Below are 27,768 nucleotides of genomic sequence, written 5' to 3'. Positions count from 1 at the left end.
TGTGTCCAAAACCAGATCACTTCTGTCACCTTTCCACCTCTTTTCCACTGAAATGCTCCAGATCCAGAAAACTGACCTATCGCTGTGGCTGGGACCACGGTGGTAACCATGACGATAACCATGGCAACCAGATTCCCTAACGAAGTCACATGGAGTGCAGACATGAAGCAGGAGACACAGAGGGACGACAAGCTTGTCCTCTCCCGCGTTGGGCACAAAAATGGGACATTTAAGGGCATATACACGACATCGCCTGCGCACCATGGCACGGGACGAAAGGGTGACGAACGTACGTCACGGAGCTTCGCGAAGCCCGGAAAACAAGGCATCGGCAGCTGGTGCAGAGCCGCGGTTTCGGTTCTGGGAGTCCGAGTTTTCGTGCACCCAGGCCTTGCTTTCGCGCCCGGCTGGGGATAACTGCGCAGCCGCCGTAGGGCGGGCCGATCGCCAGGCGCGGGCGCGCGAGCGGGCGCGCAGGCGTTTGTGCGCACGCGCCCTCGGACGCGCGCGCGCGCGTTTAGTCCGGGAACTGGGAACAGGAAGCAGAGGGGAAGGGGTGGGATTGAACCCGGGTCTCGCGCATGCGGGCGCCATACAAAGCATTTGGCGGGTTTTTCCGGGCTGCTCTGCTCTGATCCCGTCCTTGAGATGTTCAGTGGTGGCTTTTAGGAAGCTGGACGTTCTCCCCAGGAGAACGACTTCTCAAGATTTCTGCTCTCTTCCTTCAGGCGTTTGGGGGCTTCAAAAAAAAGAAAAAGAAAACGTGTTTCTCCGTGACTGACGGCTGGGGCCTTCTGACGGCCTGAGGTCTTGGGCCATTTGGTCACTCTCCGTCTCGGTCCCTCGGAAGGTGAAAGGATCAGAGGAACCTCGTCCTGCTCATCGATCTCCACGCCTGTGGGTTTCTTGGCGTCAGGTCGGAGCTGGGTAGGCCCGGCCCCGGCCCCCCTCCTGGGTCACCATGGCCGTGTCCGCCCAGCTCTTGGTGGAGGAGTTGGAGATCTTCGGCCTAGAATGCGAGGAGGCTCTGGTTGAGAAGTGTGAGTCCCTTGCCCCCTCCCCGGACCCCAGCCCAGGTTCACGCTCCCGCTCGGTTCCGAGGTTCACCTCCCCTAGGTGGGGCTTCTCGGTGTTTGTGAGATGAGTTAAACTGAGTGTTGAGATTTGGGGTGTGAGGACTGTGAAACGCTCACAGGGTACTGCTTGGATTCCCAAATCAAAAATAAGAATATGAAGAGCGATTTTAAATCGGCGCAGTTTCACCGAGTTTGGAACATGTTTAAAGCTCAATAACAAAGCAAGAGATGTTGGGGTTTTGAAAAGTAGCTTTTTATTCCTGGCTCCTCCCTTTCCAGCCTACACCGAAACTTCTGCTGAACCATCACTTCTCATCAAAACTGTTGGTGGTCTGTGCAAATATGAGCCCCTTGAGGTGGGTTCCTAAAATTGAATTTTAGCTTTGGAAGGAACTTTAAGGAGCTTGTCAGCTGTTTACAGATGGAGAAACAAATAAGGAGAGTTAATTAATTGCCTGAGCTAGTCTGTGAACCAGGTCTCCTGTGCCCGAGTCCGGTGCTGCATTGTATTGGTCCATCGTATCGGTCAGGGTCTGGGGCAGTGTAAGGAGCTGTTGGAAGCAAAACCTTTGGAGGTGTGGACAGTCTCAGTTTTAGAATCAGGGTGATTGTGCACTTGTCTTAATCATTCATCAGCATATTGAACTTCTTTTTTAATATATAAAACCAGGACGCAAACATGGTAATTTATGAGAGACCAGAATACTCCAAGTTTTTATCTCCAGGGCATTCTCTTCCTAACAGGAGACTTGAATGAGAAAGCCCATCATAGTCAGAAATTTATTTGGTGAGCCTGAAATCAAAACAAGAGAATTTATAAAGGCTTCCATCTCAGGTAGGACTATATTGGCAGTGCTGTTGGAATTCTAGACTTGGAATTCATAATTGCTGACCTCGCTGGGACTTTAATATTGCCTGACAGTCATACCATATTTCCCTGGTCTGTTCACTCTGAGTCTCCTATGATTATTCGTCACCTTCTGCACCTTTAACAACCTTCTGTTCCACTCTCACTCTCAGCCAATGAACTTACTTCCTGTTCTGCTGAGAAGAATAGAAGGAATTAGAAAACTTCTTTAAGCTACCCCCATTACTTCTTCCCACTGACCTGTGTCTGTGCCATATTCCTTGCCTCCTTCCATTACAGTAAATAAATTCTCCATATTCCTAGCAAAAGCCACATGCTCCAGTTGAGTCCTAAATCCCATTCCTTCTCCTCCTCAAGGACATCACTCCAATAATTCTCTCCCTACTTATTTTCCGTTTTTCTCTCTATAAGGTTTTTTTTCCTAATAGCCTAGGAATGTGACCCTTACCCCCTCCGTTTAAATACTCCATTGTCCCGCCTTCCCACTCCAGTTATTTTCTCCCAATTACAACAGACCTTCTCCTCAGGATTACCTGTTCTTCAAATTTTTCCTCTTTAAGCCATTTCAGTCAGCTTTTTCATCCCCACCACTTCACTGAAATTGCTCCTCTCAAGGTCACCGACGACCTTCACCTGGCTAAAGCCAGGGATGCATTTTCAGTCTTCGTTTGGATGAATAGCAGCATTTGATGCTGTGTGTCGTGTCCTCTCCTTTAGAACACGTTTTTTCTCATAGCTGCTTGGATGCTCCTCCCAGGCGTTCTCTACCATGTTCTCCTCTCAGCCTTTGCGGATTCACCCGCATCCCGAACCCCGAGATACACTCGGCTCCTTGGTGATCTCACCTAGTCTCCTGGGTTTACATTCGTGTGCTTGCTGATGACTCCCGAATTATGTCTCAGCCCAGACCTTTTTTTGCCTGATCTGCGGGCTGGTCTGCCTCCTAGATGTCTCCAGCTGGGTGTCTGATTGGCATCGAAACTCCACGTGTCTGAAGCTAAGCTCCTGCTTCCTCTCCTCATAGGTCCTCCTGCTGCCTCCCCAGCTCAGTTAACTGCCCCCTTCCAGGTGCTCAGGCTAAACCCACAGCACCATCCTTGTCGCCTTTCTCCCTTCGCACCCCATATCCAGTCAGCAAATCCTACTGGCTTTACCTTCAAAGTGTTTCCCACCTATGGGCTTCCCTGGTGGCGCAGTGGTTGAGAGTCCGCCTGCCGATGCGGGGGACACGGGTTCGTGCCCCGGTCCGGGAAGATCCCGCATGCCGCGGAGCGGCTGGGTCCGTGAGCCATGGCTGCTGGGCCTGCGCGTCCGGAGCCTGTGCTCCGCAACGGGAGAGGCCACAGCAGTGAGAGGCCCGCGTACTGCAAAAAACAAAAACAAAAAAACAAAAAGTGTTTCCCACCTAGAGCCCATCCACTTCTCCCCCTTGTCCACTGCCACCACCTTGATCCAAGCCACCATCATCTCTCACCTGGGCTTTGCCGTGGTTCTCTTAATTGGTCCCCCTGATTCTGCCCTTGTCCCCTTCAATCTGCTTAACGCAGCAGCCAGGGTGACCCTGTTGAGTGGAAGTCAGATCGTGTTACTGCTCTGTTCAAACCCTCTGGTGATTTCTTGGCTTGCTCAGAATAATTACAGTGGCCACCGGTCTGCACCCCCCTCACCCTTTCCACTCATCTTCTGTCGCCTCCTTCCTCAGTGCATCCCAGCCCCAGAGGCCTTACTGATCTTGCTTCTCCCTCAGGAGAAAACTCTTCCCCTCAACACTGCCTGACTCGCTCCTTTACTTCCTTCAAGTCCTTACTCAAATGTCACCTCCTCAATGAAGCCTTCCCTAATCACTGGGTTTAAAATTGCCAGCCCAGGGCTTCCCTGGTGGCGCAGGGAAAAGAAATTTTTTTTAATTGCCAGCTCCTCCCCCCACTCCCCCATCCCTGTCCAAGCTTTATTTTCCTACAAAGCACATTTAATTATCTAACGTACGTCTTTTACTTATTTGTTTTCTTTTTTAAAAATTTATTTATTTATTTATTTATGGCTGCATTGGGTCTTTGTTGCTGATCGCGGGCTTTCTCTAGTTGCGGTGCACGGGCTTCTCATTGCGGTGGCTTCTCTTGTTGAGGAGCAGGGGCTCTAGGTGCGTGGGCTTCAGTAGTTGTGGCACGTGGGCTCAGTAGTTGTGGCGCACAGGCTCTAGAGTGCAGGCTCAGTAGTTGTGGCACGCGGGCTTAGTTGCTCCGTGGCATGTAGGATCTTCCCGGACCAGGGCTCGAACTCATGTCCCCTGCATTGGCAGGCAGATTCCCAACAACTGAGCCACCAGGGAAGCCCTACTTATTTGTTTTCTGTCTCCCCTCCATAGTGAGCTGCGTAAGGACAAGGGTGCGTCTCTTTTTATTCACTGCTGTGTCCTTGGGCCTAGAACAGTGCCTGTCCCTAGTAGGTGCTGAATAAATTTCGATTGAATTTAAGTAGAGGACTATTTTCACTTTTCAAGATGAAAGCTGCAAGCAATGAACTAAGTTCTTACGTGTCCAATTTCCCCCTGCAGTGATAGAGCTGTGTGTTCTGTATGGACAGGATGAGGAGGGAATGGCTGGCGAGCTTATAGCCTTCTGCACCAGCACACATAAAGACTGCCTCACCTCAGAGACCCTGAACTCTTTTGAGCACGAGGTAAGAACAAACTGTAAAAAAAAAGAAAAGAGAAGAAAAAAGAACAAACTGTAGGCAAACTGATAACGTAACTCTCCGTGTCTACTCAGTCGGAAGACAGTGCGCTGTATTGAGAAGAGTGTGGGCTTTGACGGCGGGCCTGGATTTCAGTCCCAGTGTGAGCCTGGACCAACTAACCTAATGGCTCCGAGCCTCAGTTTCCTCTCCTCTCAGTGGTTCTCTGGATCTGTACTTTTTATGGTTATTGAATGAAATGAGAATGGACGTAAATCACCTACAACTGTGTCTTCAACAAATAATTGGTGTTAATATTAGAACTGTTATGTGTTGTAGGGAAACAGTCACAGGTGAAGTCTTTCATTTTTGGTCTATCGTGCATCTTCTGCTTCTTCCTTTGAGGAATTTTGTATCTTTGATTATGTTTCAAATGCCCATCATTACCTCATGGCTGTGGGGAACGCCTCCTCTATTACTTGACTATGGAATAATATATTCATTATCTTTTCTTCCTCAGTTTCTGAGCAAAAGACTGTCCAAAGCCAGGCTCGGTGCCTCCAAGGACGGTGGGCATGCGGGAGCCAGAGACATTGTTTCCATACAAGAGCTGTATCCTTTTCATCATTTATCTTATCGTTATTGTTATCTATTGTTATCGTCGCGTTATGGTTATCTGTTGCGTGAATAATTTTAGAAAAGAGCAACAAAGGTAACTAATACTTAGATTTCTTATTTGATCAACCCTTGCCTTAGATTTTGGGTGGAAGTTTATTGTTTCTCTTAACCAGTGTTCTTAGAATTGAAGTGGAGGAGGAAGAGGAGACCCTCTTGAACGCTTACACCACACCCTCTAAGGTGCGTGTACCGTGTTTGGAAATTGCATTCTACACATAGCATTTTTTTCTTTAGTCTAAAAATATCAGCACAGCATTTGAAGTTCTAAGGGAGAAAATTCACCGCTCATACAGTTTCCTGCTCTACTTGCATGTATGCGTCTTCCTTTCCGATCACATGCATAGATGTTTTTGCATCATGGCAGTCCTTGTGGACACATGGTTGTCCTGCTTTCTTCAGTTAACATATCATAAAATTTTTATAAATGCACTTTCTCCATAATTACTCTTCTTTAATGGTTGCCTAGTTTTGTATCAAGTGGACTGTAACTCAATGATCCAAGTTGGGTGTTGGACTCCAGTGTGAGAGGTGGAGTACGGCAGTGGAAAGCATTGCCCTCCACGCCTGAGTCAGAGACCTCAGTGACCTTGAGTGAGTTGCTTTTATCTCTCTGAGCTGCCTTTTCCTTTCCTTTAAAATCAGGAGCCATTCATTCATTTATTGAGCAGCTACTATGTGCCAGGCACTAGGTGAACTGGTGAATGAAACAGGTTTGGGTGTGCTCTGCCCTCAAGAAGCTGGCAGCCAGCGCCGATAATATCTATCTCAGAGGGCTTGAAAATTAAATGAATGTGTAAAGCGCCAAGCCCAAAGCAATGTATTCAGTTATATCAATAGTAGTTACTCTTTATAGAAAATACATTTGTGGAAATCCTTAACCAGGGAGTAAGCCTTAATTTTTCAAAGTAAATTACATTGTAAGAAAGAAGGTGAATAGTTTAGGTGTGCCTATGCAGAGCAAGAAAGCTAAAATGTTCACAGTGTTTTGGAGGACTGACTTATGGTAATTCAACTCTCAGTAGACTGATGCATAAGTCAGATGCAAATTTACTTAATGTACTGTTGAAGTATACACCCTTCTGATGGCTGAAATACCATATCGAGGACACCCCATTCCTGCTACAAAAGTACCTAGGAGGCTCAATCACGGATTAAAATTTGTGACCATGGAATCAGAGCTGAGAGAGTTGGGTTGAAATGAGCAAACAATTTGAAATATGTGTCTGAAGCTCAGAGGAGAGGCAGAATGGGGCTGGGCTAGAAACAGGAAAAATGCTTAGAACAGTGCCCATCACACGGGAACTGTCAGGCTTCAGTGGCAGCATGATGACAGAGTCAGAGCCAAACCTTGGCCTTTCCCACCCAAACAGTGCCAGTGTCAGATCTTAGGGGCAGGAGTGCCCCTGTTACAGAGGTGCATATGTCAGTGGTCTTAGCTTGTCACCATTAAATATTTGGCTTGTGCAATTGACAGCTGCACTTTTGCTCCCATGCTCACCATAAATCTTCTGGTTATAATTTGGCTCTCCACGTGTCCTTCCTGACAGGGGGAGATGCGTTTGCCTGAGGATTTGAGTTCCCATGATGTCGGCATTATGTTTCTAATAAGTGAATAAGCTGGCATCCTTGGCTATAATTTGGGTTCCTGTGTGGTGTGAGGATATGCTCACCCCAGGATATGAGACTGTGGTCCCTCGGTATTTCTCATTACAGGTGAATGAACTGGCACGTAGTATTAGCAGTGAGTCTCCTAAGCTTGGTTAGAGTGAGCATAGCCCCGAGGAGCGTAGCTGGAGCTGGTTTGCTGACACAATCAGGTTTCACCGCAAGGTCTGAGGATGAGAGCCGCGAGGCTCTGCTCTCTCCCAGAGTCCCATCCTCTGTCCATGTCCTGGGAGACCTAGAGTTCTGTAGCCCACTGTATATTAGAAGGGTCTTTGGGGGAAATAGTTTGAGAAAATACATCAAAACCGTACAGTCTTTACCATCCTGTGGCCCAATAATCATCCCTAGTAAGAGTCTCTCCTAAAAAAATAATCCAAATTCTAGGAAAAGCTATGTGTGTGAAAATGGGCATCTCAGCATTATTTATAGTCACCAGAAATTACAAATGCACCCAGCAATAGAGAAGTAGTTAAATAAATTATTGTATATCAGTTCAATCAACACAGCTACTAAAAAGGATGAAGATTGTGACAATGTGGGAAAATGCTCATAATTAATATAGAGCAAAAAATTCAGTGTATGTATTACTTAAGTGAAGGTTCATATTCAAAATAAGATTACAACTATTAGGATTTATTTAATTGGAAAAATATTGAAATACTAGGAAGGTTTTTTGTTTTTGTTTTTGCACGGTACGCTGGCCTCTCACTGTTGTGGCCTCTCCCGTTGCGGAGCACAGGTTCCGGACGCGCAGGCTCAGCGGCCATGGTTCACGGGCCCAGCCGCTCCGCGGCATGTGGGATCTTCCCGGACCAGGGCACGAACCCATGTCCCCTGCATCGGCAGGCGGACTCTCAACCACTGCGCCACCTGGGAAGCCCTAGGAAGGAATATTTTTAAATGGCTATTGTATAAGGGTGGTAGCATAAGGGTCTTTTTAAAATCTAGTTTCCATTCCAGCTCCTTAATGGTGGTTTTGAATCCTTTCTCTCCCATCTGTTCGTCGTCACCCCTGTAAGCAGCTTTGGTGGCATAACTTAAACCTGCAGCCAGGAGGAGCCCGAGGGTAGGGGAATGTCTGCAGACTAGCTGGCCGCCTGGTTGCTGTCCAGGCGAGGATTTTGTCATTCCTCAGCCACAGTTGGTCGTCCCAGACTCTGGGGAGCAATGGATCTAGGGACTTGTGGGTTTCACCCTCTACTCTGGGCATCTCTGGATTCTTGATGAGCAAAACCCAGAAAACAGAAGTGACCGTCAGTGAGGCATTTGCTAAATCCTCTCCAAATATGAGCTCACTCATGTTATCTGCCTGGAGTCACTCCCTTCTTTAATTTTGAAAATGCGTGGTAGACTTTGCCAAAATAAATAGTAACATGGTCCCATCCCTTGTCAGGAAAATGTGTCCACGCAGGTCAGAACCGTATGCATAGCAAAACTCACAGCTGTTGTAAAGCAAAGAGAGGTGGGGAAGGAAAGTGAACACGTGAGTGATTTGAGAGGACAGATCGCCTGCTTGGCAATCCTTTTTGGGGAATGTTGGCATTTTTTTCATAATTGCCTCCAAAATGGAGACATTGTACTGATGAATACTGGGTTACAGTTGATGAGGATTTCTCTCTGAGATTTTACTTGGAAAATGGGGCCTTAAGAAGAAAACCAACCCTATCCTATCTGTGCCCTTCATTCGGGCACCGTTCTCCCTTTCTTCCTAAGGAACTGTACACTTAATTAGCAGCCTGGATCTAGAGTGACTGGGCCCTTTTCCTGTTTTGTTTCTAGGGTTCTCAGAAGCGAGCTATCACCACTCCGGAAACCCCCCGCACAAAAAGGAGTGTGTCTACTCGAAGCCCCCATCAGCTCCTGTCTCCATCAAGTTTCTCTCCAAGGTATGGCTCTTCATTAATTCAGCTGCCAGGTAGCAGGCCTGCCCTTCCCTTTCTCTGGTTATCTGGTGGCGGCTGACTCTACAGTGTGACTTAATGAATATGAGTGGACGGTTACCTCTGCAGTGAGCTGGCTGGAAAGCCTACGGCTGTCTGCCCTCCCCGCTTTCTTGTCCTGTGTGGAAAATTACTGTTTCTTACGGTAATTAAGGAAACTCACTTTCCACCCGCTTTTCTGGGGCTCATTTCCTAGATCAGGAACTGATATCTTCTACTGAAAACAACCTGTCTATTCAGAAGTTGGGAGGCCTTCGAGTCTTGCCAGTAGAGGCAAATAGGTTTCCACCTGCTTCTGTTAGTTCGTGTGTTGTTGGGTTTCTTTTTTTTTTTTTTTTTTTTTTTTTTTTTAAAGTTTCCTTCTCTTTTTTATTTATTTATTTATTATTATTTTTTATTTTTTATTTTTTTTTTTTTTTTTTTTTTTTTGCGGTATGCGGGCCTCTCACTGCTGTGGCCTCTCCCGTTGCGGAGCACAGGCTCCGGATGCGCAGGCTCAGCGGCCATGGCTCACGGGCCCAGCCGCTCCGCGGCATATGGGATCCTCCCAGACCGGGGCACGAACCCGTATCCCCTGCATCGGCAGGCGGACTCTCAACCACTGCGCCACCAGGGAGGCCCTGGGTTTCTTTTTTTCTTTCATCTGAAGTATTTATTTTTAAAAAAGAAAAGCACGTATCTTTGTTCATAATGTTGCGTAACCAGTTTTTTGTCCCTCACTCGGGTTACAACTAGTTTCTGAGAGTTCTCTTGTCACTGTGAATCTACACCAACTTAATTGGTATTTTATCTCTGCCACCTCTGCACATAAATCCACAAAGATCACCTGGGACTTTTGGAAATTCATACATGACATGTCTTCTGTGAGAGAATTCCACAGATGAGAGCTCTACTGAGGAGAAGAAAGGTTTCTAGGCACTGCTACATCAGGATGAGGCAAAGGAACAGTAACGTTAACCAGTTAGGGAAACACTTGGCTGCTAGGAGTCACTTCTTCTAGACTGAGCAGAGCTTAAGACTTTCTAGCCCTGTCACATTAGAAAGGAGATGATAGGGAATTCCCTGGTGGTCCAGCGGTTAGGACTCGGTGCTTTCACTGCCGTGGTCCTGGGTTCAGTCCCTGATCGGGGAACTAAGATCCCGCAAGCCACGCGTCATGGCCAAAAAATATTTAAAAAAGAAAAAAAGAAACGAGGTGTCAGCCGTCATTCAAGCTGAACGGTGGTTGGGTTCTGAGGGATGATGTGACTTCAGTGTGGTCCCCTCCTGCTTTCGGGAGTTCTCAAACTGCCTTCCGAAGTGAGCTTTCCAGACTTAGAAGGGCATCTTTGGATGCACAGAGATGGTTGGTGTGGTGTACAGAGATGGTTCTCATAAATGCTGGCACCATGACAGCAGTTCCATCCTCTCAACAAGCAAGGCTTTGCAACTCGTAGATCTGTCTACAGCTGACCCCCTGTGAGTGACCCTCTGCATTAAAGGGCCGGCTGTAACGCCCACCCCGTGGAGCTTCACAGGGAGGAGCTTGGAGCAGTAGGCGATGTGCCGCCTAGTCATTTTTTAATGCACGCCCATGAAGCTGACATTAGAAACTGGCTTTGTAATTTATGAAAGTAACTTCTAAATTATTCAGGTAGAGGCAGCATTGCAGATAGAGGTAATTAATCAAGCTCACTTCCTGTAGCCTCCCTGGAAAGGAGGAACTGGTGGCACCCATTGCAACGGTGCCCCCATAGAACTTGTTCCTGCAGAATTTCGGAACATTAAGTGAAGCCTGTTTTAATTGGACCTCTCTGTACGCTGTGTTCATGACCGAAGGGTTAGAAGACCTTGCTGTCCTCTAAGCAGATCAGCAATACCCGTGTGTCCTTGGAGGTGGAATTTATCAGTCACTGAGTGGAAATATGAGAACTTGTGGGTTGAGACTCGGAGAATGGGAGTGTTTGTTCACCAGCTGACAGAACTCATTATGCGTCCACCTCCAGAGACACTGGGGAAAGCTGATTCATTTCATTTAACTTCATTTCATTGCTGTTTCTACCTTGCACTATATCATGAGGTCTTATGTGTATGCACAGCAACTTTTGGCTTATCCACAGTTCCAGGCTCTGATGATGTTCTAACAAATGCTAAAAATTCATAAGAAGAAAATAGTACTCGGAACTTGCTTTTTAATCAATTCAGAGTTTGGGTTTTGTTTTACTTTGTTTAGTTTTAAGCCAGGAGAAGACCTTTTAAAATGTGTCCTTGCATCTAAACTTCTCTGAACACGTTTGGTATTCCTCAATCCCCGCATTCCTGAAATTCCTTAAAGGTCCAGAATGTCCAACCCCATTAAGCTGATTAGGTTTATAAAATGTGAGGCCAGCCTGACGTTCCTCCAAATCTCCATTTTCAAAAGGTAACCTCATCCTATTCCTCTCTCCTTTTAGATATGAACACACTAACACTAATGTCTTTTGCTTCCAATTAGTGCTACTCCCTCTCAGAAATACAGCTCGAGAAGTAACCGAGGAGAAGTGGTTACCTCCTTTGGCTCAGCACAGGTGATGTCTTGGTCCGGGAGAGAAGGAGCCAGTAACATCAGCCTGAAGGTCTTGGGGTATCCAGAGCCACTAACCGGGAGCTACAAATCCATGTTTCAGAAGCTCCCAGACATTCGAGAAGGTAATTGTTTTTCTCTTTGAAATTCTGGAGGATATAAAACCACCCGGAAGGGTCTCGAGTCAGTAGCAAAGCTTCAGCTAGGCTGGTAAAACAAGTTTCAAGGTTGCCTTTGATAGATGTCCTCCGGGTGCCCCTATTAGTAAAAGGATATGAGATGATAACTCTCAATAATTCTCCCAAATCACATCACTTTGCTAAAGAGAAAGCACATAACCATTTCCCAGTAACAACCACTTGAACTGTGTAAAGAAAGCCAATTAAAGTGTTAAAGGAAGCAAAGACATTTATGGCTTCTTCCTTGTGAAGAATGGAAGGCTCTCCAGGTTGGGCTTGGCTTCCCGTATACCTCCCTGACGACCTGAGTGAGAGGAAGGCTAGGGTGGGAGCTGGACTGACTCTGGGGTTGTGCTGCGTGACCCCCTGTGGCCAAGTGGAAGGCCGGGTTCAGCAGCCCGATATCAGGATATCGGCTCGGCCTTCAGAAAGTTACAAACCGGCCGGTGTCCTAGGTACCCTTCCTGTTTCTGTAAAATGACTGACTTTAATGTTTTACGAGGTGCTATGTTTTCTCTCCTCGGCAAGTAAAATGTCTTACACACTTTCTGCCCTCTGGGATTTCAGTTCTGACCTGTAAGATAGAAGAACTTGGCAGTGAACTCAAGGAGCATTACAAGATTGAGGCTTTTACTCCTGTTCTAGTCACAGCACAAGTAAGAGTTGTTCTCATAATCTTTCCTGAATGATATTGTTTTTTTAAATCAATGATGAAAAAGCAGCCTCCTGCTTCCTTTTCACTAATCGTCTGCCTTCTAGTTAGAACATCTATCTGGGATGAATTTGGTAAAATGGGTTATACGTGCTCTCTGGTTTTGTGACCAGAGAAAGTCATTCCCTTTGCACTTGGATTAGAGTGTTGCATGTAAACGAAGATTGAGGGCCTCAAGCATTCAAGTGTCAGGATATGAGGACAACAGCAAGGTGAGGATCTCCAGAAACGGTGACTCACAGTGTCTCCCCTTCTCTGGCCTCTGTCATTAGGGACCAAGTGTTGTCAACCGTGTCTTTATGCCATAGTTTAATCTGGCACGTGCATCAGTGCTTTCTCTCTAGAACCTACTTTAAGGGGAGACGTGTTCTCAAAGATTCTTTATGGTACCTCTGTCATGTGTTTGCATTCAGAGAAGAATGGCCAGTTGGGGAAGATAGGCAAAACCATGTCATATAAGGAAGTTTTGGGGGAATTTGGGAGGAAGTAGTGGAGGGGAGGCTGGGATGTACGGTCTCGTGGGGAAAGATTAGACTTCCTCAGTTTGCCCCGGGGAGTGGGAACAGGATAGAGGAAGCCACAGAGAGAAATTTCAGCTCAGTTTAACGAAGAACTTCCTGTTAAGAGGCACTCTGGTGTGTGGTTCAGGATATGGCCCTGGAGCCAAACTTCTGGGCTTCAAACCCAGGCTTCTCCCACCGTTTGACCTTGAGTAAATTATCTAACCTTTCTGTTACTGGTTTTTCTCATCTGTAATATGGATGCAGTAATAGCATCCACCTCCGGTTGTTGTGAGGATTAAATGAGTTAATACACATAAGCCTTTAGAACGGTGCCTGGTGTTTAGTGAGCTCAGTAAATGAGAGCTATTGTTAACGGTTATCCAGGGATGCGGTGCGTGGGCTGCTGGGGGGGCGAGGGGGCAAGTTCCCCTTAACTAGAGGTGCTCTGGCTCAGGCAGCCACTTAGAGGGGCTCAGGCATTAGGTGGTGGGCAGACTAGATGCCCTTTAAGGGTCCTTCCACCCCAAGGAGCCAGTGATGATTGTGGTCGCCTCAGGCTCAAAATGATGCCCCGACAAAAAAAATGTGTGTTGTTGTTTGAAAAGGTCTGTTTTGCTCTTCATCACTTTGACCAGATTTTGAGCTCCTGTCCCAAAGACTGTCATTCTTATGTGTACCTTTGGCAGGAGCCCGTCACCCTGCTGGGCCAGATTGGCTGTGACAGCAACGGGAAGCTGAACCACAAGTCGGTGATTCTTGAGGGAGATCGGGAACATTCCTCAGGCGCTCAGATTCCAGTGGATCTATCTGAGCTCAAAGAGTATTCTCTGTTTCCTGGACAGGTGAGATCAGGGGTGTCTCCCACTGGGCACGGGCGTGCTTGTTTGCTCCGTAGTGTGCGTAGAGGGCTGTGGCTCCAAGAGTGAGCGTTCCGTCACCGGCCAGCTGCCCCTCGCTTGTGACGTCTGATGCTGTGAGGTGTAGCTGGAGCTCAGGCCCAAGAGGGGACACCAGGATAGGGATTTCAATCTTCCCCCATATGCTCGGACCTTGGCTCTGGGATCTGCTGCCAGGTTCAAACCCCAGCTCCACCCCACAAGGCGGGTGATTACAGAGATGTTACTAACCTCTCAAAACCAGAGTGTCCTTGCCTGTGAAATGGAGATGATAATTCCTACCTCACAGGAGAGAGGTAAAATGAGGTCACTCGTGTAAAGTACAATTACTATTACGCCAACATAACCCCCTTGATTTGTTTTCTAGAAAAATACCTCCAAGTTTACAATTACAGAATGAGAGTAGCTGGACAGTACTTCTTTTTTTTCCTGGCTATGTTGGGTCTTCGTTGCTGCGTGCGGGCTTTCTCTAGTTGTGGCGAGCAGGGGCTACTGTTCCTTGTGGTGCGCGGGCTTCTCATTGCGGTGGCTTCTCTTGCTGCGGAGCACGGGCTCTAGGCGCACGGGCTTCAGTAGTTGCGGCACATGGTCTCAGTAGCTGCGGTGCGCGGACTCAGTAGTTGTGACTCGCGGGCTCTAGAGCACAGGCTCAGTAGTTGTGGCGCATGGGCTTAGTTGCTCCGCGGCATGTGGGATCCTCCCGGCCCAGGGCTCGAACCCGTGTCCCCTGCATTGGCAGGTGGATTCTTAACCACTGTGCCACCAGGGAAGTCCTGGACATACTTTTAACTCTATCAGAGTAACTTATTCCAGACCTCCCGTTCATCTCCCCTGTGATGCAAGCCTGTCTGCTGCCTGTCTTTCAGGTTGTGGTTATGGAAGGAATCAACACCACTGGTAGAAAACTTGTTGCCACCAGACTCTACGAGGTACCGGTGTCCCCTCACCTTCCCCCCAACTCCCCCCCGGTTTGCTGCAGGCACAGTGTGTGCAGTTCTGTCTGTCCTAGAGCCCGTCCTTTGTAATGGCCCATTTATTTGCTTCTCGGTTCTCTGTCTATAGAGTGGGACTTACCTCTAGGTCAGGGCCTCGCAAACTGTTCCCCTAAAGGGCCAGACAGTAAATATTTCAGGCTCTTGCAGGCCATATGGTCTCTGTCACAATGTCAGCTCTGCCATCGTAGCACAAAAGCAGCCATAGGCAACCCATAAACCAACGAGTGTGCTGTGTGCTAGTAAAAGTTTACTTACAAAAACAGGCGGTAGCCAGATTTGGCCCATAGCCCATAGCTTAGCAGTCCCTGCTCTAGCAATAATCCTCCACAGATTTCCAGAGGATGCAAGGAGAAGTAGCAGGATCCTACTCTCCCATCCTCGCCTAGCAGGACCCTGATCCTACAGGCACCTGTTTTGCTCCTGCTTTTTGCTGGGTGTTTTATGAGTTTAGCCGTGACCTTGTGCTACCCAGGTTTCTTTGCCACTCAGTAAAGAAAAATGGCAGGACCATCAACTCTGTGGGCTTTTAGCTCCAAGGGGCAAGACACCTGCAAACACACCACCATTCAGTGCTCACCCCATTCCTGACCAAAGACGGTGCCGGGCGCAAGACCTCACCGTAGCTTCTCTCCTGTTTGAAGGGCGTGCCACTTCCGTTCCATCAGCCCACTGAAGAGGATGGAGGTAAACTTTGCTTCAAACATTATTTTGCTAACAATGCGGGTGGAGGGTGGTGGACAAGGGTACAGGAGCGCAGTTCCTCAGGCCCCAGGGAAGCTACACAAGCTGTTTGAGAGCACCATGCCGGAGCTCCAAGGGCGACTGTGAATTGGTGGGTTCACTGGCCCTTTGTGGAAGGCCAGGGGTCTGAGCCTACATGGCTTTGTCAGCATTATCGCCTGTGCTCTGACTCCACAAGGCCTGTCGTTTAAAGACTAATGTTTAACAGGTATTTGAAGGTAGCTTTGAAAAGGGAAAAGAGCAGCTATTTATTTAAATTAAAAAAAATTTTTTAAAGAGCAGCCATTTTTAAAAGAATTTCTGTAAATGCCATGTGATCTCCTGGACTAGATCCTGGAAGAGAAAGGGGACACTAGTGGGAAAACTAGTGACATTTAAATAAAGTCAGAAGTTAGCAGTAATATACCAGCATTAATTCCTTAGTTTCAACAAATGTACCATAGTTATGTAAGACGTTAGCATTAACATTAGCGGATGCTGGGTGGAAGGTGTACATGTGGGAACTCTGGACTATGAAACTTTTCTACAATTCTAAAGTTATTCCAAAATAAAAAATGTATTCAAAAATTAGACAAATTTCTCAGGAAGCCTAGAGTTATTTGGTCACTAACCTAGATGGGAAAAGACGAACATTTTAATAAACTTTGCTTCAGAACAGTTCCAAGCATTTTTGTAAGCAAAGCAGAAGACTGCTGAGGATTAGCAGGGAGATGGCTGACACTAGCACATTGTCAACACCCCCTCCACGTTAATATCGTGTGAGGTCATTCTTAGAGGCAGCCTGGAATCAGGAACGAAATCTAGGAGTTTGTGACATTGCACATTCTCTCAGAAAATAAGTGTTTACGGAAGCAAGAGTGCTGATACTGGATCGACTTCAGGTAACGAAGAAAACAGACAGGGCTGAAATGCCCGGAGCCTGAGCTGTGCCAGGCAAGCCTTTGGAAGCAGTTGAGTAGGTTGTTAACAGACAGTTTGTGAGCAGCGTCTGGGCTCACAGCACCCTGGGTGTGGACACACAGAACAGGACATGAGCCTGGCCCTCTTGGCCCTCACCGTTTACCTGGGATTGACGTCTCCTGTAGGCTCCTCAGAGCCATTAGCTGTGTCCCCTGCCCCAGCACGGCACTGCTGGGTGTTGCGAGTGTTACGCTTCCCCTTGAATTCTCTGTCTCAGTTGAGTTATTGCCGCTCTGGTAGGCAAACAATGGTCCTCATTCCTGGAATATATTCCTGAACATATTACTTTATATGGCAAAAGGGACTTTGCAGGTGTGACTGAGTTAAGGCTCTCGAGATGGGGATTGTCTAGGTGAGCTCAGTGTAATCACAGGGGTCCTGATAAGGGAGGGCAGGAGAGGGTGAGAGTCACAAAGATTAGAAATGTTAGGCCGCTGGCTTCGAAGGTGGGGGAGGGGCCGTGAGCCAAGGACTGCAGGCAGCCTCTGGAAGCTGGAAAGGGCAAGAAAACAGATTCGCCTCAGAGACTCCAGAAGGAATGCTGCCCTGCCCACCCCGTGATTTTAGCACTTCTGACATCTAGGACTGTAAGATGATAAATGTGTATTGTTTTAAACCACGAAGCTTGTGGTAATTTGTTACAGCAGCCATAGGAAACTAATAAAACTGCCTGTTAAGAGGTCAGGGGGGGCTTCCCTGGTAGCGCAGTGTTTAAGAATCCACCTGCTGATGAAGGGGACACGGGCTCGAGCCCTGGTCCGGGAAGATCCCACATGCCGTGGAGCAACTGAGCCCGTGCGCCAGAACCACTGAGCCTGCACTCTGGAGCCCGTGCGCCACAACTACTGAAGCCTGTGCACCTAGAGCCTGTGCTCTGCCACAAGAGAAGCCACTGCAATGAGAAGCCCACACACCTCAACGAAGAGTAACGCCTGCTCACTGCAACTAGAGAAGGCCTGCACGTGTGGCAACAAAGACCCAAAGCAGCCAAAAATAAAATAAATTAATTTAAAAAAGAAAAAAAAAGAGGTCAGGGATCTTTGGGTTTTGTTGTTGTAAGCTACAGAACCAGGTTCAGACTAACTTAAGAAAAAGAGAATTTGTTAGGGGAAATCCAGGTAGCTCACAGACTGGACAGGTGGCTGGAACAGGCTCACAACCCGGATTAGGGCTTAGTAACTCTAGGTGTCCAGGTAGCAGGGAGTCCCCCGCTGTCTCTTCCAGGCACCTCTGCTGGGATGGGTCAGCGCCAGTCTTTTTCTGTCCTTGGATAGTTCACCTTGAGATTCCAGAATCCAGAGGAGAGTGTGAATGGCTTAAGCTGGGTCCCCTTGGCTAGGGGAGGACAGTGCACCTAATTTACAGCGCCCCCTGGTGGAGGGGGGCGCTTATGGAGGACGAGGCTGATTCTCCGAAAGGAAAGCAGACGCTATGAGGAAAAGGGTGCCCCAAAACAATGGCCCTGCACCCCATCACACAAGAGTCTCCCGTCCCAAGCCTTGCACCCCAGCCTGTCTTTCTGGCCTCCTCGAGGTACGAGATTCTCTAGCTGCACTCACCACCGGATGATCCCTTACACTGAGCACTCAGATCTCAGGGCCATCGGGACCCTGCCTTGCCCTGGCTTCTGGCACACTCTACTTACAAGTGTAAGCAAAGTCACAAAAAGGCAAATACCACGAGATTCCCCCCAGACTAGGTTCCTAGAGCCGTCGGAATCATAGAGACAGACAGTGGGAGGGTGGGAGCCAGGAGAGGGGAGCAGGAGTTAGTGTTTAACGGGAACAGGTTTTCGGTTTTACGGGATAGAGTTGTGGAGAGGCGTGGTGGTGAGAATTACACACCGTTATGAATTTACTTCATACCACTGAAATGTTTACTTAAGATCTGAGGGAATTCCCTGGAAGTCCAGTGGTTAGGACTCCGCTCTTTCACTGTCAAGGGCATGGGTTCGATCCCTGGCTGGGGAACTAAGATCCCGCAAGCCTCTCAGCGTGGCCAAAAAAAAAAAAGGTTAAGATGGTAAGTTTCGTGTTATATGTATTTTACTACACCCCCAACCCACCCCCCGGAAGTAAATGTTGGGAGGAAAACCATGTAAGCAAATGCCACTTTGATCAAGTCTCTCCAGACTCCCACTTCCCTACCATGCCTCGTGCACTGCTGCTAAGTATCTATCGAGTTCTAGTTGTTTGCATACTTACCTGTCTCTGCCAGCCATGGAGGGTTCTTTGAGGGCAGGATGAGGTCTTGCTCCTCCTGGATTCCCGGAGTAGCACACGTAAGGAGACTCTCAGTGAACTGAGTCCTGTGGCATCTTTCCCTAATTGTCCTTTCTCCCACCATCCCAGTGTCCTCTCATCAGCATCTTAACCACCTTTTCTTTCTTAGATTCTGAGCAGATCATGGTCCTGGTGGCCTGTGGGCCATACACCACATCTGACAGCATCACCTTTGACCCCCTGCTCGACCTGATCACCATCATCAACCGCGACCGGCCCGACGTCTGCATCCTGGTAGGAGGCCCTCCTGGGACAACTTCACCGGGGGAGGCGCCAACGGGAAAACTGGGGGGTCAGTCTTAGAAAAAGGTCTGATGAGGTTCTAAATTTTTAGGAAGAGTGTGGGACTCTCCTCCTTTTTAAAAATATTTTTTAGTGCTCAGCCTACATCTCTGGCGAGGTGAGGTGTGCATGGAATTAATTCAAAAGCCCAAGCTGTCTTGCCACCCTGCGTTGACTTTACAGTATTCTCGCCTCTGTCTCATTACTCCAGTTTGTGAACTCACCTCTTCTGAAAACTCAAAATACAACTGCATGGAGGTAGATTTCCCTTGCTGGGTTGAGAAAGAAAAAAGCCGAGTATTGTAGGAGGCAAAACAGCTAGCATCCAGGAGTCAGGTCCTTCTGCCTGTGATATGAGCTGGACGCCCTTGCCCCATCTGCTGCCTGTCCCAGGCTGTACAGATGGCTCGGAGGGACAATGGACCCTGGACAGAGAACTGCTAGGAGAGGATATGTGAGGGCACTCACAGACACGTGTGGTTCTGATTTGTTCTTTTGGTACCTTTGTTTCCCCCCCCTCGGGCTTATTTGCAGTTTGGACCTTTCCTGGATGCTAAGCATGAACAGGTAGAGGTGAGTGACTGGGGTTGGGAGGGGGAGGTACCGGATACTCACATTCAGTCAAGCCCCCACTGTTACTTTCGTCTCTTGGAGTTTATCCTGCATCTGTAACAACCTAAATGAATCCCTGTGGCTGATCAGGAAAACATTATCACAGGGCATTTTAAATAAAGGTACTGAATTTGAGGGCTTCATTTCACCAGAATACAGAGCTGTTTGGAAGCTGGGGGAGGGGGGTCCAGATATCCGAGTCCCGGTCCTCCTCGTGCACGACTGACCCTTGGTGCTGAGGCAGGTGCCCACGGGTCCCAGACGTGCGCCTGTGAAAGTACCTTCCTGACTGCTACCCTCAGCTCCATGACCCACATCATCTTGCCATCCTTTGAACTTAAAACACGAATGACCCTTCTGAGGACATTTCTTCCCTTTGTCTCAGGAGGTTTTACCTGCCACAGAAAAGATTTCAAAACGCTCTTCTTCCTAGTCTTCCCCTCGGCTCACTTTCAGGAGGACTGATCTTCCCCCACCTCCTTCCTGCCCCCAGCTAGACTCAGCTCCTGGAGCCCAGAGACCACGTCTAGTGTATCTTTGTGACTCCTTCAGCTCCTCGCTCAGGGGCCGGCCCCCAGGGTCATCTGACAAGCGCTCAACAAGTGAATAAACGCCAAACATCTCCCCTGTAAACCTGTCTCCTCTTTTCTTGCAGAGCTGTCTACTGACAAGCCCATTTGAAGAAGTTTTCAAGCAATGTCTACGAACGATTATTGAAGGCACACGAAGGTCAGAGTTCAAAATACTGGGCAGAACCTTACGCTTCTTAAGTTTCTCCAGGGCTTCTCGTTAAGAAACTGAAACTTCAAAAGTCGTGGTAGTTCCCATCCTTATATCCTTTTGAACTACAAAGATCAGATAGAACCCTTGAACTTCAAGTGCACAGATGCTGAGTGAAGAGGCATCTTTGTAAAACACAAAGATAAACACACTTGAAAAGGCTGCACAGACTTTCGCTCTTCCCTTGCTCTTTCTTTACTTCCTTCCTCCTCCCACTCCCTTTTGTATAAACTCATTCCACGGGAATCTTCCCAGGGTGGTGCTGAGGAGTGTTGGATGACTTACACCACAAAATCCCTTGTGTGAGTGAGAGTTTGGGGTGAGCCCAAGTCCTTTCCCGAGTCAGTGCTTCCCCCGTTTCACGGGCGCCGCCGCCGGCTTGTATGAGCCATCGTAGAAACTCACGAGGGTGGGGATCTTGAATGCTTGCCCCAGACCCTAGGGACGGCACTGGGAAAGGTCATAGCCGTGATGAGAGATGGGCAGTTCTAAATTGAGAGAAAAGCCTCTATTCCAGGAAGAGTCTAAGCTAGAAGTAGAAAGTTTTTCAGGAAGCTGACACCTCCACTTCCTGTCCCTTCCCTCCAGTGCCAGGGTTTGAGAGAAATGGCCCTTGGTGATGGATCTCCTCCTCTGGGGATCTGCCTCCCTGTAGCTGAGCTCATCAAAAACAAACATTCCCGAGGCTAAGCTTTTAAAAATAAGTCTGTAACAAAGGTGGTTTTTAAAACAAGATGTATAATCTTCTGCCCCTTGGCCGTGAGAACTGATCTCAGGCTTGATTAGCTGTAACTCTACCTTCTTGTGCCAGCAGCACGGGCCAGTGTCATAGGCCTCTCGGACTGGGGAAAAACACCCCCAATTGTCCCAGAGTCAGGGGGCTTGAATCGCGCGGGTGACAGCCTGCAGCTGGATCTGCCCCTCCCTCCCTCCAAGTGAGATAACATAGGTGCCTTCCCTCTGCCTCCCAGGTTTGTTGTGACCCTGAATGAGTTGTCAGACCTGGAGGCTCCTAGCACTCCTCAGGGCTGGTGTCCTTGTTTTATCAGCCCTCAGGTCCCCTCCGGGATAGGCAGGGACTGTGGGGCAGTGCCCTTGCGCTGGCTGGGTGCTTTCAATTTGAGATGGGGTTCTGTTTTTGGTTCCTCACCCCATATGGTATTGACAGCAGTGCTACAAACAAAGAACAAACCAGGCATTGTTACCCTGGGGGTGAGCTCCCAGCGCCACCAGGCACTTTCATCTGAGGCCAGTGTGTGCCTCGGGGGAGAGGGGCTGCCCCACCCTTCCCAAAACAGTATAAAAATGGCCCTCCTTTGGGGGTAATTTATTTTTATTCTGAGAGGTCAGAAACGCAGAGCATTAAGCTGATTTATCAGTGAAAACCAGAGCCAGTGAGGAAGCACCTCCCCTCGCAAGAGCCCAGCAGAGCCCGGGGAGCTTGAGGGAGCTTGAGGGAGGGAGCGGCTGCAAGGCCCCTCCCCACCGTGATGTATGAAGTTGTGCAATGCTCAGCATAGTTGGAATTTTCTCTCGGATCCCTCCCCCTACAGCCAGCCTATAACCCTGAGCCAGAGGCCCGTTTCCTCCTTAACTGTTGCTCTGCCAGAGCCTGCACAGAAGCAGAGCAAGTCCATCTCTTAACGGCGGCCAGCCGTGCCTCCGCCCTTCGTGTCCATTACGGACTGAGCCCCGGGGATCTGAAACACAGACTGTCCCCTTCGGGTCACCCCCCGGCCTGTCTGCCAGACTTCAGCACCCAAATCGGTAGACTTGGCTACTTACAGGGACTTAACTTTCAATGTCAAAGGGGCTATAACTAATTCGCAAAGTGCCTCTGGTCTCAAGACTCTGAATTTCCGCTGCAGAAGTCTCAGTTCACGCTTTGAGTGGGCATGACAGACAAGTGACGAGTGTGACAACCGTCACCAACACCTTTATCCCATGTGAGAGGCAGCCACGTCCCTATACCTGCACAGGTGCCTGTACCTGCCTCTGGGAAGCCACTGCGTCTTAAGCAAGAGAGGGTGCTAGAAGTGAGAGCTATTGGTGGCTGTTAAAGTCGCCCCAAAGTAACACTTTCCGTCTTTACAATAGGCCCCACCCCGCCAAGGACAGGTTTCTTTCCCCCCTTTCTTCTTTTGCGTGGCTGGAGAGGTTAAAGAGTTGGCCCCTAGAGTTACGGAGGTTTTCTTCACTCACATCTTGTAACCCTAGAGATTCTCCTGCCTCTGTCAAAGGAAACGTCTGTCATCTCTGCTTTTACTGTCGCTGTTAGATATTTCTTTCATCTTTGTAAGACAGGCTGCTGAGAAAGAAAAACCAAGGGTGTTGATTCCCTGCGTGGGAGGGGAGGGCGGGGTGGGCTCTTGGCAAACCAGAACCTGCCGTGCCTTCCCCTCCCAGATCTGCTCAGCCTGCTGGGTCCCTCCCGAGGGAAGAGGCCCCCAGCCAGGGAGGCTACGTGACGCCTAAAAGCCACGTCTGTTCACACAGTGTGAAGAGTCAGAACTTTGGCTTCAGATCTGGCTCTGAGGATTTTCAGTCAAATCCTTGTCTTTCCTGATTTCCTAGATCTCCGTTTCTTCTCCCCTTTTTCTACGAAACAGTAGTCCTCTTCCTCTCTCGAGTAGAGCATCATGCGAAGCCAGGAGAAAGCATGTCCTGGGAGAGAGCCATGAGCCCCATCGAGGTGGTTGTGTGTAAATTAGGACAGATCGTCTCTCGTTCCTGGTGTCCCGTGGGGAACGGCACCCCCCCCCCCACTTCGTAGGAGAGCTCCATTCGGAACTCCTTCCCTGGAAGTAGGCTCTTGTATCCAGCTCTGACCCTTTAAGCCTGTCGCCCAGCTATGCCAACTCAGCTGCACTCATTTTCCTTCCTGTTCTGATGCTTTTCTTGGCAAAGTAGCTCCGGCTCACACCTCATCTTCGTCCCATCGCTGCGAGATGTGCACCACGAGCCCGTGTACCCACAGCCGCCCTTCAGCTGCCCCGACCTGCCTCGGGAGGACAGAAAGGTACCAGCGTCCCCTCCTCGGCCAGGCAGCCATAATGGAACGTGCCCAGGGCGACCCAGCTTGTCCCAGAAGCAGAGGGCGGGGGCGCCTTTTCGAGGCACACGTGGTTGCCTGCGTCTTAAGCTTCTCTTTGTAACAGGCAGACGTGTGACTTACTGTCCGTTGGGTGGGTCCCCCTTTCACTGGTTCCCCCAGCCCTTGCAGACCCCCCATTTTCATGGGGAAGAAGTTTCTAGCTTCGGTGTGCAAACGTCTGTCCCACCCTTCTCATTTTAGCGAGTGCAGTTTGTGTCCGAGCCCTGCACGCTCTCCATAAATGGAATGATCTTTGGCTTGACATCCACCGATCTGCTGCTCCACATGGGGGCTGAGGAGATCAGTAGGTGAGAAGGGTTTTTCTGTCCCGCAGGCAGTTCCTCTGGATCCTGGTCCTGTCCTTGGCCAAGGGGTTGCTTGGCAGGGTCGAGAGGGCAGCCCCTAGAGCAGCACTTCCTGCCAAAGCCTTTGGCCACTGAGTTTCTCTGCACCCAAGGGGAGCGGTGGGATGCATGTGTTTCTGTTACCACTTGTTTCTGTGGTGTTTGAGACCCTGAAGGACCACATCCGTTCTGCCTTTGCACTTAATTTCTAGTCATAGAAGTTCATCTACTTTTCTTTGTTTGCCACATTTGTGACCTAAACAAGATGTCCCTGCTTGTAGAGGGTGACTGTGAATTTACCCCGCAGGGCGTTCCCCCTTCCAGAACAGTGTGTAACTCTGCAGAGGATCAGACACAGCCAGATGTGTTGAGCTGAGGCTCGGCAGTTCACTTCTCGCATCGCTGTGATGGGAAGGAGTGTGGAGCGATTTGCGTCTTAGGCGAGAATGGGTGTGTGTTTGTTGGCTCCGGTTGGAGGTGTAAGGGTCACCCCGGCTACAGCTGGCCTCGTGCCGGGACAGACTCCACATTCTCTGGCACGTTGTGGAGCTGGTGACAGCCTGCCTGGGCCCTGATCGCAAGGGATTCCTGCTCTTTCCCTTCTCAATCCAGTGTCCTGCTCGGCAGACCGAGCACTTGCGGGCCGGTCTTTAAACTTCCCCAGAGGTACCTTCTTGTCACGCGCCTTGGCCACGTCGCTTCTCTCTAGTTTAATAAATCCTCCCCGAGGAGAAACAGGCACTGATAAACAAGGTTCCACTTTCTGTTTCTTGCTTTTCTTCCTTCCCTAGTTCTTCCGGAACTTCAGACAGGTTCAGCCGAATACTCAAGCACATCCTGACCCAGCGGAGGTGAGCCTGCCCGACGGAGTAGCTGACCGTGAAGAGAGTGCTTAGGGGTCAGGGAGCTCTGACAGATTTGACCTCGAGACCTTCCCCAGGCCACTACCAGGGAACTCCACCCTGGGATGACAAGCCTGCGTCCTGTCCCCTAAACACAGAGGAAAGGGAGAGACGGTCTGTGAAACCGTGGAAACCAGTGACATAGAGGAAATCCATCTGGGGGGGGGGGGTCCCTGAATCAGCAGCTGCTGACTGTCCCTCTCCGTCCCTGCAGCTACTATCCACTCTACCCTCCCCAGGAGGACATGGCCATTGACTATGAGAATTTCTATGCCTATGCACAGCTGCCCGTCACCCCCGACGTCTTCATAGCCCCTTCAGAGCTGAGATACTTTGTGAAGGTAGGTTTGAACTCCACCATTTCCCAGAAACGCCAGAACCAGTCTCTGACTTTCCCTTCTGGACCCCTGGCATTCAGACCTCGCGGGTCTGCTGATGGAGACGGTGGCCTCATTTCTTTGGGGGAGGGGGTAGGACTAGAAACCAAATCTGTTAGTAAAACGCATAAGTAAGCAGCATCCCCTTGCTGCCCTCCCCGCCCCAGGGCATGGTACTCAGTCAGCCCAGCCTGGGAGCGCCGGAGACAGGTAGGAAGGCCCTCAAACCATGGTTCACACCTGAGGCCACCTCAGGTGCCCCGGGCTTGCCTGTCCCCTCCTGAATTCTGAGATGACCTCCAAGCAGCTCTTGGTCATTCTCATCTCTGCCGCCTGAGGCCCTGCCCGGGGATCGGGTCCCTCACAGGGAATCCACCTGATCAATCCCCTCTTGCCAAACCAGAGCCAGTTCAACCTCGAGAGGTAAACTTTTTTCATGTTGGGAAACAAATAGATCAAGTTTGTCTCCAAGTTTGGGAGCTGATTGTCACCCTGCCGAGTCATCTTCTTTATTTTGTTTCAGAGACTCAAAAGGTTCTGAGTTTTCTAATAATAAATTAACATATTTGACTTAAGATGCGTTTTGTTGGCCTGCATTTCCATTTTATAAAGTCCTCTTTAGGGTCTAACCGTTAGATGAGTCCAGCTTTTTCACATCAGTCCCGATGGTTTTGGCCTTTCCAGACCCACAGTCTTTCTTTCCTTCCCCCAGGACATCCTTGGCTGCGTCTGTGTGAATCCCGGGCGCCTCACCAAAGGGCAGGTGGGGGGCACCTTCGGCCGACTCTACCTCAGGAGGCGGGCTGCGGGCACCGAGGGCAGGCGGAGCCCATGTACTGCCGCCCAGGTGGTCAGGATCTGAGGCTCGGTCCTCTGTCATCCCCCGTCGTGCGGGCCTCCCAGACACCGAGAGCCCGGGAGTAGACCTCTGCCAAGATCCCACCCGTGGAAGGAGAGGGGGCAGCCAGCTGGGGAGGACAGGGCTGCGGGCCGGGGGCCCAGCGGGAAGACGCTGGGCAGCTGGATCCCTGCTCCGCATCGAGCTTCTCTGGAAGGAAGCTGTTGTTTCTTCATGGACGCTAGGAGCCCAGCGAGAACTGGCCGTGGACGCAGTACGCTCAGGAAGGTCAAGGCTTTGCGATTTCCTACTGAGTCAGACATAGAAACAACTTTTGGAGATATGAAAGTAAATTCTGTGACTTCTGAGTTTAATCTTTCTTCCGCTCCGTCTTTTTCCTGGTAGTGAACAAAGAATGTTGCCCTCCTGGACCTCTGTGCAGAGAAGGCAGAGCGTGTGTCACACTGGGTTCCGCCCAGCCCCAGCCCCGATCCTCCTAAGGCTGCTCCCAAGGCCCCCGCAGCCTCTGTGCTGAGGAGGCGCCGGGCTCGGGCCACGGAGCGAGCAGCTGGCTGTGGGCCGGGCCAGCCCGCTGTGGTCCCAGCCTGACCGCTCTATCGGGAGGAGGCGGCCTCCCAGAGCTGCGCCAGAGCTGTATTCCCTGGCGCTGGCTCAGCCAAGTCACCAGCAGCCTGGGGCTCACCTCTAGCCCAGAACACTTGGAAGGCCAGGCCTTCCAGGGTCCCCAACACGTCCCCGCACCTGTGTGTCCTGGCATCTGGGGAGGGGCTGTCGCTGGCTGAAGGTGGAGTGGGTTCCTGCCCTAAGCTGGCGGCCGTCCTGCCTCACACGCCAAAGCCAAGGCTGGAAACCTGCAGCTGTCAGGCCGAGGGAGCAGCCCGTGCCGATGCCTTGAGTCAGAGATAAATAGGTAACCTAACAAGTGTCCAACCTGTGCCTTCCTCCTCTGATGGTGAAGTGGAATCAACAACAGATCGGACTGGGCTTGGGTAAAACTGGTCTCCCTCTGAAAACAAGCAGTTGCTGCTTTGTTTCATTCGTTTTATAAGCGCCTCCTCTGAAGGCAGGAATTGGAAACAAGCCCCAGCTTGGGGAGCTGATTTTCCCTCCTCCCCAGGATCCCCCACACAGGAAGCATCCAGCCACAGTCAAAGGGCCACTGTGACTTAGCAGCCTCGGGATGTGGCATTGTTGGAGCCTGGGCCCCTCTTCCACAACCTGATAGAGTTGCCGCAGTTCGAGAATGTCATTTGTATTTCTATCAAGCCACATATCAGCTAAAAACCCACCCCTCCGTGCCTTGGAAAACCCTTGCCTGGGAAGATTACAAGCCTTTGGCCACAATAGACAAGGCTCCTCCCTTACCCTTTGAGCCCATGTGTGGCTCCTTGAGTGTCACGGCTCTGGCAATTTTTCTTCTGTTGCTGTTGAAGCAGCCTTGTGGGGAATGGTAATGTCTTGGTGCCCATTTGTCAAGGATGATCCAGAGGCCCCAGTGGGATGGGGCAGTTTACAGAGGGGAGAAAAGACCTGTATCCTGGTGGGCGGGAGGCGTGTGCAGGGCAGGCAGGCGGTGGTGTGCGGCTTCCCGGGAAAGAAAGCTGGTGCTCCGCGTGAATGGGAGCAAGAGCCAGTTGCCTGGATACAAGTCGCGTGACTGTTGGCAACGCTCTGGGAGGACCCAAGCGGGCATTTAAAACACACAAACAAAGCAAGATGAGAACCCCAGATTGCAGACAGGTCTGGCGACCTGTGCCCCTCTGACACCAGACGCTTCCCTTTTGCTCTTGGCGGGAAGTCGGTGCCCA

The 27,768-nt window shown here is 49.8% G+C and overlaps 1 protein-coding gene across 3 annotated transcripts; it reads left to right on the top strand.

Annotated features, from left to right (window-relative positions):
- Window positions 1-591: 591 nt before the first annotated feature.
- POLA2 (DNA polymerase alpha 2, accessory subunit) lies at window positions 592-26,313 on the top strand. Of its 3 annotated transcripts, XM_060104236.1 has the most exons (19): window positions 1,025-1,040; window positions 1,356-1,432; window positions 4,499-4,623; window positions 5,138-5,229; window positions 5,418-5,475; window positions 8,740-8,846; window positions 11,374-11,567; window positions 12,189-12,277; window positions 13,523-13,678; window positions 14,599-14,661; window positions 15,369-15,411; window positions 18,820-18,944; window positions 19,527-19,565; window positions 20,260-20,333; window positions 23,292-23,403; window positions 23,680-23,786; window positions 24,614-24,673; window positions 24,939-25,065; window positions 25,814-26,313. In XM_060104236.1, the coding sequence occupies exons 3-19, from the start codon at window positions 4,540-4,542 to the stop codon at window positions 25,961-25,963; spliced, it is 1,680 nt and encodes a 559-aa protein (XP_059960219.1). In that variant the 5' UTR covers window positions 1,025-1,040; window positions 1,356-1,432; window positions 4,499-4,539; the 3' UTR covers window positions 25,964-26,313. The 3 variants fall into 3 exon arrangements, with proteins under 3 accessions (XP_059960218.1, XP_059960217.1, XP_059960219.1); XM_060104235.1 differs by lacking the exon at window positions 1,356-1,432 and having other exon boundaries at window positions 592-1,040; window positions 23,295-23,403; XM_060104234.1 differs by lacking the exon at window positions 1,356-1,432 and having other exon boundaries at window positions 592-1,040.
- Window positions 26,314-27,768: the final 1,455 nt, after the last annotated feature.

The sequence above is a fragment of the Mesoplodon densirostris genome, chromosome 7, assembly GCF_025265405.1.
Source record: "Mesoplodon densirostris isolate mMesDen1 chromosome 7, mMesDen1 primary haplotype, whole genome shotgun sequence".
Taxonomy (NCBI): Eukaryota; Metazoa; Chordata; class Mammalia; order Artiodactyla; family Ziphiidae; genus Mesoplodon; species Mesoplodon densirostris.
This window is presented reverse-complemented; position numbering and strand designations above follow the sequence as displayed.

Bases quoted from the DNA above. Each gene is read 5' to 3' on its own strand.
- POLA2 (XM_060104234.1), top strand. From the start codon at position 962: ATGGCCGTGTCCGCCCAGCTCTTGGTGGAGGAGTTGGAGATCTTCGGC. The intron at 4,624-5,137 runs GTAAGAACAAAC...TTTCTTCCTCAG, and splicing joins TGAACTCTTTTGAGCACGAG to TTTCTGAGCAAAAGACTGTC. The intron at 18,945-19,526 runs GTAGGAGGCCCT...GCTTATTTGCAG, and splicing joins GGCCCGACGTCTGCATCCTG to TTTGGACCTTTCCTGGATGC.